This window comes from Tupaia chinensis, unplaced genomic scaffold (assembly GCF_000334495.1).
Source record: "Tupaia chinensis unplaced genomic scaffold, TupChi_1.0 Scaffold000442_1, whole genome shotgun sequence".
NCBI classification, from domain to species: Eukaryota; Metazoa; Chordata; class Mammalia; order Scandentia; family Tupaiidae; genus Tupaia; species Tupaia belangeri.
In genome coordinates this window covers 717176-726940 of record NW_006159947.1, presented here as the reverse complement: position 1 = coordinate 726940, position 9765 = coordinate 717176, and the positions used below count along the sequence as shown (strand labels likewise).

Genomic DNA, 9765 nt, shown 5'->3' with positions numbered 1-9765 from the left:
GACAGAGAGACAGAAAGCGAGAAATCACCCCCCAGGGGGGATGGCCACGCCGCAATCCCTTCTCCTCCATTCTCCTCTTGGGATCTTGGGCACGCACGCACACGTGCCCAGCGTGAGTTTTAAGGCACCGGGTCCAGGACGAGAGTTGACTACGTGGGAGTCCAGCGACATAGCCATTACGCTAACTGCTGGTTCCCAATTTCAAAATTTTTAAAAAGTATTACTTACTAATAATGTATCTTCAAATAGTTGGAAATTAAGTGTGAATGTGGTTGAAAGTTACTGATTTCATTGGCTTCTGGTTTGAAATGAACAAACTGAACATTTAACATCTAACTACTACATTGATATGTAAAGAAAGTGTGATATAACCTATCAACTAAAGCCCAAAGTCTTGGCATATCTCTTTTCATACGCTTTCCAAAAAATTCTCTCTGAATTCAGCTCTTTGCCTTCCCAAACAATGCATTACCTAGAGACGCTGGTATTTATTCCGTAATTCAAAAGTTATGCCTTCCAACTCCTCACGGTCCATGGTTGGCATTAAAGTTAATAAGATATTTATGCAGACTTTGAAAACATTTTAGAATCAGGCATTTTTCAGTAAAGTTATTTTTTCAATGAGGCTGTAGGAGAGGGAGGACTAGTGTAGTGTATTTCTTTTTCAGAAACTTGTGAAACTGTTTCCCTTATCATTTAGGATCATTTAGGGGTGTGGCATGCAGTAGCTGGCATGAGGTTGAAGAATTGGGGAAAGGAAAATCTGTAGGAGCGAGTAGCTCTCTAGGGTGAGCCTGTGATGCGGCAGGTAAGCGCTGCATGCCAGCTGACTGCAGTTCAGATGCCGGCCCTGGGGGCAACTTGAAAAGCACCCTGGGATGGGACCAGCAGATGGCGTAATGGCTATGTCTCTGGACTCCCATGCAGTTGACCGCGGTTCGAGTCCCGGACCTGGTGGCTTAAAACTCACGCTGGGCACGTGTGCATGAGTGCCCAAGATCCTGAGAGGAGAATGGAGGAGAAGGGATTGCGGCATGGCCATCCCTCCTGGGGGGTGATTTCTCGCTTTCTATCTCTCTGTCTTTCTGGTGAGTGCACGCACCCTATAGCAAAAACCTCTCTCTCAAAAAAAAAGAAAGAAAGAAAGAAAGAAAGCAAGCAAGCAAAGCACAGCACAGCACAGCACAGCACCTTGGGTGTCTGTATGTGTGAGCTCCAAATCCCCATGAGACAGACAGTTAGAAGAAGGCAGCTGTGTATGACCACACCCCATGGGAGGGGTGCTTTCTGTCTTCCCTCACCCCTCTGTGAATTAAAATAAAAAAGCATCCAGGTTATATTTTTATTTGATTTGGTAAGAGATGCCTGTGAGTCGATTTTAAAAATGAAATTTTTCCCATGAAACATGGCAAATTGGCCTTAAAAGCAGATAAATCAGTCCTTCAGTATTTTCTTAGGCCTTCAGACCTGATCAAAATAAGTTTTGAAAAAACTGGCATTAGACATTTTTATTAACATGTATTATTTGCTCTAATAATTTCCAACTTTCTGTCTCTTTTGTCCACGTGTTTGGTTTTTTTTTTTTCCCCTCTGTTATTCATTTTTTTTTTTCATTTTGATTATGTTAAACTGGGACATGTAGGTGGCAGTGGGGGAGATAGTGAAAGTGACCAATGGGGAGCACCTTCCAGCAGATCTCATCAGTCTGTCGTCAAGGTCAGAGCCCCTGAGCTGGTAGGATACGTGCATGTGGGTCCTCACCCTAAGCCAGAGCAGCTACACCCAACACGGGTTGAGTTCCCGTGTCTACCTTTAAAACACAAACCTGTATACTTCTTGGTGACAGACACTTTGCATGTTGTAAAGGCATTTTATGAATGACCGTATTGGCTGACTCCACTTCTGTCGTTGTCCATAGGAGTCTAAGGATCTTGTTAGCATAGGTCAATTTTAATTTCCTCTGTATCATTAATATATATTTAACAACATGCCTAAGTTCTAAGGCTTCATTTCTTCTATCTCCAAGACACTGTTTTAATTGCACAACTGCTTAAAAAGATTTCAGTGTTAAGCTTTAATGTCAAGCTTTTCATAAAACAGAGCTATTGCAAAGTGCTCAGAGTTTTACACTATTTGTTTCACTCTCAGATCTCAAATTTTCTAGACGTTCTATAGAACCTTCCAGCGCTTATCGGTTGGGCTTCTGAAGGGTTTATAGAGGACCCCCTGCACAAAGTTGGATGTTGCCCATGTTGTAACGCATGCTCTGGGATCCCTTTTCATCCCACTCATTTGAAGTACTAAGTGCACGTCCTGGGGTCAGTCCCACCCATCCACAGTGTCCGTGTCATGACCTGTACCTTGTTTCATTTTTCCACTTACTAATCCAAATGCTTGCATTGCCTCTCTGATTGTAGTCTGTGTGGGATGTCTTCATACGTTGTGGGAACCTCTGTGATCTGGCGTGATTCCTTATCTGAGACTTCTTGCTGCCTTTTCTCCACTTCTAAGTCCTGCTTCAATAACAGTTGTCTTCAGTGATGATTAAGAATGTTCTGAAATTGGATATGCAGTTTATCTGCCTCTCTTCACATAGAAGTCAGCCAGTTAAACCTCCTAGCCATTAAAGTGCTGGAAAAGTTGCTTTATGGGGGGGGAAAAAAGAGTTATTTGTACCCGAAGAGGAGACTCTTGAATAAAGATGTTGATCAGTAAAATGTTAATGCATTTTACTGCCAGAATATGGAATCCACACTGCTGTGGAGCATTTGGCTTGTCCTCATGTTTCTGTATTATCAAAAAAATGTGTTTTATGATTTCATAAACCACCGACGTTTCAAATGCATACATAAGCAAATCACAAATTCGGAGCAACTGCCAGAGCCAGTTTACTGGTGACAGTGGCTTAAATCTCAAATTTTGAATACTGATCGAGTGAAAATAGAACCACTCAAAGACTTCTCCGTTTGGGGAAACATAGCAGCCTTTATGAAAGAAAGCTCATAGAGTACATTGAAAAATTGGGAAACGTACTCGAAAACGAATCTGTAAAATAGTTGACCCATGGCCATGTGTTTGAGTCATTTTCAGAATCACAGGGCGCAGAATTAAACTAAAATGCCCATTTCTGAGACTTGGGATAGTCTAATTGCACACGTACAAATGGGAAGTTGATTAGAAAATTCCATGTGTCTGTCACTTGGGTGTGACGTACAGCTTGCTTTCTGTCTTTGCGTACACATGCCTGTCAGTAAGTTCATAGTGACTTACTTGAGTTTAGTAAATTAGGCTTTTTGTGTGACCAAGAGATTGTCACACAAATGACAATCTAATGAGATTGATTTTATCTCAGAGTGCTGCTTCTTAGCGTGGAGGATCAGGTGACACAGTGGGACTGTCAACTGCCACGTCTGTGGTTGCTGGCGTACTCCCTTAATAGAACACATACTAAAATGTATTTCCTGAGTAAGGAGAGTCAGCATGTGCAGAGGAAAGCTGTCAGACAGTCGGGGCGTGGTACCTGGGAGCAACTGGAAAACACAGACCCCTTACAGCAGCCACTGCACCAGATTTTATTAAGACACTCTGGTGGGGACCCAGGAAGTGCATCTGCAAGGTTCAGATCAGAGAACAACCTGGCCAGGTTCACTGATGTTTGAGTTTTTGCTGTCCCAAGAATCTCTCGGACAACTTAAGACATAGAAGAGCAGGGCCAGCAGGTGGCACAGTGGTTAAGGCACTAGACTCCCACATGGTGGACCGTGGTTTCAAACCAGAATGAGCGGTTTGAAAATCACGCTGGGCGCATGTGTGTGCGTGCCCAAACTCAAGAGGAGAATAGAGGAGAAGGGGTTGCAGCGTGGCCATCCCCCGTGAGGGGTGACTTCTCACTTTCCCTTTCTCTCTCTGTATCTCTTCAGCAAGCACACACACTCTAAGGCAAAACCTTTGCGAGAGAGAGAGACAGAGAAAAGAAAAGGAAAGGAAAGGAAAGGAAGGAAAAGAAAGGAAAGAAAAAGAAGAGAAAAGAAAAGAAAAAAGAGAGAGAGGGAAGGAAGGAAGGAAGGAAGGAAGGAAGGAAGGAAGGAAGGAAGGAAGGAAAAGAAATAGGGTAGGAACAGAAAATACAGGGGGGAAAGTGTATAGCTACTTTCCCTGTAAAAATCTGTTTATATAGTGTTTAAAAGTAGTCTTAAATCATTGATATGGTTTTTATGATCCTATTATTATATCTAATAGGGTAGTCAATGCATGTTTGTAGAAATAGCAATCTGGAATTTTCTAATCAACTCGTTTTCTTAACCAATTTCCATATGAGCCCCAAGCATGAACTCTCAGTATCTCTGAGCTGAAGATCGATGCGAATGCGAAGCTGCTTTACATTTCAGATACAGTCTGTGTTGTGTCTAGATGGGTTTAAATATCACGTGACCCATCTATTCATTCACATTGTCTCGAAGGCCATTACGGGTTGTTGCCAGGAAATTGCGTTGGGTCCTTCTGGCTGAGAAGCTTATTCGTGAGTGGCCATGCATGGGTTTTTGCTTCCAGCATCTTGCTGTTAGAATGAAAATCGTCAGAAAGCCGGGGGGACTGTCGCTCTGTCTAGAATGAAAAGCTTCAGTGAGTCTGAGTCGTTAAATTTAAGTCAGTGTGAGGCCTTCCTCCTGCCTCTAACTCATGCTTCTCGATTCTCAACAACAGCGAGCCCCAGGCCATGTGCTACATTGAAACGTCCAACTTAGATGGAGAAACCAACTTGAAAATTAGACAGGTAAGATCCGACGCAGGTTTGTATTAGAATTGCTGTTTTATTACAGGGGACTAGCGTGTCTTTGTATTTTTGCCTTGAGTCCAAGTTTTCCTGTCTAGTTGCAAATATTTTCTCATGGAACCACTGTGGGGCTGCTTTGTCAACTGGTATGGTTAAGTATTAGGTAAGGCTTCACTTTCATGCCTGATTAAATATAGTCTATCATGAAAGTCGTGATGCCTTTTTGCAAAAAAAATTCATGTCATGACTTTTCCCATGACCTAGTAGATAATTCCGTAGTATTTTACGTAACAGCCAGCACCTGGGCAGTCATGACCGTAGTCTGAGTGATTTGACGTAGGTTAACTTACTTAGTATAACTTGTTGCTTGCCCGAATTGCTGGTTAGCTTTGCTGTGTTAAAAAGTAATCCCATTCTAAATGTTTGGCTGTTGGTAAAGTCGCAATCATGCTGGGAGTAGCTTTGTTTTCTGTATTTACTTTCCATACTGCCTTTAGCAGAAAAGAGGTGTAAAGTTTTTCTTTCTTAAGGTTTAAAAGGAGACTCTTAAAATGGATGTCCTTGGGTTTTGGGGTAAATCCTGAGGCCAGCACGTGGGAGGATGTGGTAGAACAAGGTCATCACAAGGCACCTGAGCTCAGGCTGCTGCAAGAAGGGACTGTCTCCAGTGCCAACCACTTCTTACTCGCCAAAAGGAAGAACTACGTTAGAGTTTTTGTTCTCAGGGGACTTACAAAACCAAACCAAACTGAAACTGCCTTATTTGAACATAAATTGTACCCCACTTTTTATTACATTTTATTATTTTTTTTATTATCTTTTTAATTGGCAGAGGACATATGTGTTTTCTAGAGGTAGAGAGAGGAAGGAAGAATGCACCCCTCCATGGAGTTGAGTGTGCTTTTCTTCCTCAGTCCCTTTTCTTCTCTTCCCTATCTTGCTGGGATTTGGGGCATGCATGCATACGTACCTGGCACTTTTTTTTCAAGCCACCAGGCCTGGTATGCAAACCACAGTGGTCCATGTGGAATCCGGCTCCCTTAACCACTAGGCTACAGGGTCAGCCCTCATCCCCCTCTTTAGTTTCAGCAGACACCCTGTCTTGTAGAGTGCTTGATAATTGAACATTTTCAAATGCAAATGGCTCTACGGAAACTTCAAAATATCTCCACAAACTAGTTTATTGTCTTCTAAATATATTTTAGAACTTCCATGAAAGCTGCCCTTATGCTATGCTGAAAACCACCTGTGCTCAAGTCAGGGAAGAAGGGATCCCAGATTGATGAGCTGATGGAATATTGTAGAAGGGGGCGAATTGCGTATAAAGCAGAGGGATCCTTTAGCTCCTGCGGTCTGGATGAATTCAGAATTCCTCCTCTTTCGCCAGACAGCTTACTCCTGGCTTATTTAAAAATTTCTACACAGGGCTTACCAGCAACTTCAGATATCAAAGATATTGACAGCTTGATAAGACTTTCGGGCAGAATCGAGTGTGAAAGTCCGAACAGACATCTCTACGATTTTGTGGGCAACATAAGACTTGATGGACATGGGTAGGTAAAACACTTGATTAAAACGCAGAAGTCATTGTTGTTTATTGCTGAGTGTCTTCCAAGTCTGCATGCATAATACCTTCTTCTGTTCTATGTGTGAATACTTACAACTTCTAAAAACAGCATTGCTGTATTCTAACCTAAATCCTACTGTGAAAATGCTGGATCTTAATCCCACACGTGTGGTATAGCTAAAGACTTCCCCAAGTTTCCTGTCGTTCTGGCAGTTGGATGTTTTCAGGGGTGTTCCAGGCTTTCAGCACTTTGTTTAATGGGCAGATAACCTGGGGCTTATTGTTTTGGCCAAAATGCTTTTGTTACCATCTGAACTATCCAGTCCTCATTCCTGGGACGGTTCCTGTTATCTTCAGATGTCTCAGGGAGTTCAGAGTCAACCTCTGAGAGGTTCGTTTTACTGGATAACTTCTTGTCCCCTTTGACTAGGTCTCTGAGCTCTTTTCTAGGCCGTGTTGTCATAGTTAGCCATCTTTCGTTGTTAGTGTTTCCTGCCCTCTCTCCTCCCTTCTTTTCTGCTGCTTTCCTTATTTATTCAGCCATCACTTATTAAGTGCCTCGTGGACTAGGCCAGTTATAGATGTTAAAAAGACAACAGTGAACAAAGCAGATAAATATTCCTGCCCTTTCATCATCATCCTTTCAGGCTGCTGTAATACAACACCGTAGACAATCTAACTTGTAAATACCCTGAGTTTACTGCTTACAGTTCTGGAGACTGGGAAGTCCAAACTCAAGGCCAGTAGATTCAGTGTCAGAACCATTGTCCCCATACATGGTGCCTGCTAGGTGTCCTCACATGGTCAAGGTCTTCACAACCTAATCACCCAAAAAGGCTCTAACCAAACACCACCACATTGGGAATTAGATTCTAGTATATGGATTTTTTTGGGGGGTGGGATACAAACAAATAAGTACCTGCTTTGGAAAATACTAGCACAGTAGAAAGAAATCAGGAGTCCTTGGGAAGTGATGATTTTAGTTCAAGTGTCATCGTTGGCCTCATTGAGGAGATGATGACATTTGAGTCACAGTGAGGAGGAGATGAGAAAGTGAGCCATTTAGGAAGAGGTTCTACACAGAAGGAATAACCAGTGCAAACTATGAGTGTCTCATGATATGGTCTGAAAGTGGGAAAGTGCCTGGAGGAATCGGGGGATGTCCAGAGAGGCCAGCATGGTTGGAGTGCTGTGATGACCAAAGTTGTCAAGAGAAGAAGGTCAGGGAGGTCACGTGGGCCAGATCACATAAGGCTTCCCAAGCTGTTGTCAGGGTGTGACTCTGATGGGATGGGGGTCCAGTGGAGGGTTGTGAGGGGGAAATCAATAGTTCAGTTTTGGACTTAATAAGTTAGTGATATAAGCAGAGATGGCCAGGATGTGGCTGGATGCATAGCTGAAGTTGGGGATAGAACTGTGCTTCATGATATAAATTTGGGAATGGGGGCTTAGCAGGTGGCGCAGTGGTTAAGGCGCTAGACATTCCCATGTGGCCAACCACGGTTCAGTTTCAGAACTGGTGGCTTGCTTTCTCACTTTCCCTCTCTCTCTCTCATTTACTCTCTCTCCCTATATCTCCTTCTGGTCAAATTAAAAAATGAATGGATTAAATAAATTTAAAAAAAAAAAACATTGTGAAAATAAATTTGGGAATAGTCAGCATCGCCATTGAAACCTACGAGGCTTGAGGAACCGTGAGCATAAATGATATATGTAGGAAAATGAAGAAACCCTAGGATGGTCCCAAGGCTCTCTGACACTAATATGTCTGAGAAAAAGAAAGAGACTAGCAGAGGAGACTGAGGCCAAGTTCATCGAGTGAAACTGAGAAGGAAAAGGGACGGGGCCGAGGCGGGCAGGGAGTGACTGTCTTGGGTTAGATGTCGCAGGTGGTCGGGGACAGTAAGGCTGAGGATGGACAGTTGGATTTAGCGAGTGGAAATCACTGAACTTGACTAGAACAGAGGGAGCCTGTTGGAAATGAGTTTGAGATAGTGGAAGTAGAGGAGTTGAAAATAGCAAGTCTAGACCTCTTTTTCCAAGAGTTTCATTGCAGAGAAGAGCAAAGAAATGAGGCCAAGTCTGGCAGGAAGGGTGGGGTCTTCCCTGCTCCCCTCATCCCTTCTCCCCTCTATGCCTTTCCTTTCTTGCCTCCACAACTGGGCAGCACCCTGATCTTCAGCACCCTGCACTTGCAGCAGCCAGCCAGATGTCGGCTGGAGGCACCGGCTCAGGCCCCCCAGCCAGAGAGAACATTGTCCATGCTCTGGATATGTTGTGATTGCACCAGTCAAGTATGCAACTCCAAAAAAGCATTTGAAGTGTACCTTGACCGGTCATCTTCATTCAGAGCCACCAAAGGCTTTCCTATAATTTTTGAAGTAATTATATGTGCTAAAATTTGCAGAGTGATCTTTCCATGAGCATATGGTTATAGACTAATGATAGATTTGGCCATTTCCATGAGCAGGGTTTCTGTCATCTGATATCCCTCACTGGCCAGCTTCCACTTCTTATCAGTTCCTCATCAAACCGATGCCAAGCAAATCCACACTGTGAAGGGCAACCTTTGTATGCGGGTGCCAAGGTTCAGGGGACAGGTAAAACTTAAGTGATATGCTTTATTTTACATGAAAGATGTAAACAGATTGTCAAGACCTGTGTGTTTAGGGCACATTTGACTTTTATAATGATTGCCCAGAGTCCTCTGAGACCCTGTGGAGTGATGTTTTTTGGTTTCTTTGTTCTTTTTTTTACTTTGGATAGGTTTGTTTTTTTGTTTGTTTGTTTGTTTGTTTGTTTCGAGAAATCACCGTATGTGCGCTTTACAGAAAGACAGTGAGACAGAGAGACAGAAAGCGAGAAATCACACCCCTCCCCCCCAGGGGGGATGGCCACACTGCAATCCCTTCTCCTCCAGTCTCCTCTCAGGATCTTGGGCATGCACGCACATGCACCCAGCATGAGTTTAAGCCACCGGGTCGGGGACTCGAACCACGGTCAATTACATGGGAGTTCAGCAACATAGCCATTACACCAACTGCTAGTCGCAATATTTTGATTTCTTTAAGGACGAGGATCATGGTCTAATGCTAGAAGCTTTGGCATTCCAACTGGGATGAAAACTAGTAATAACTAACTCTTCTTGCATTTTTGTAATCAAGAAGTAGTATGTTTTACTTCAAAAGCAAAGAGTCCACACCTAATTCCTTCCTATCCATCCACACCACTCTTACTGAGGCAACAGATGCTGTGTTCTGATTGGCTACATGAGGAACAGTGGCATGGAGGGCCCCCAGAGCAGAGTCCAGCCATTTCTCAGGAATGTTTTGGAAACCGGTGTTAGTCCCAAGGCCTCTCCCAATTTTACTTTTTATTTCTTTTTTTCTTTTTTTTTTTTTTTTTTTTTTTTGATTTTTTTTTT

General features: G+C 43.1%; 1 protein-coding gene across 4 annotated transcripts in view; it reads left to right on the top strand.

The window, feature by feature from the left end:
- Window positions 1-9765, top strand: part of ATP8A1 (ATPase phospholipid transporting 8A1) — a 281662-nt gene that overhangs the window by 91483 nt on the left and 180414 nt on the right. For 3 of the 4 annotated variants that reach the window (XM_014590424.2, XM_014590422.2, XM_027774490.1), the window contains 2 exons: window positions 4705-4774; window positions 6200-6327. In XM_014590424.2, the coding sequence (XP_014445910.1) occupies window positions 4705-4774; window positions 6200-6327 (198 nt within the window). Of the gene's footprint in view, window positions 1-1642; window positions 1717-4704; window positions 4775-6199; window positions 6328-9765 lie in introns of all 4 variants that reach the window. The other variant, XM_014590421.2, reaches the window with a different exon arrangement.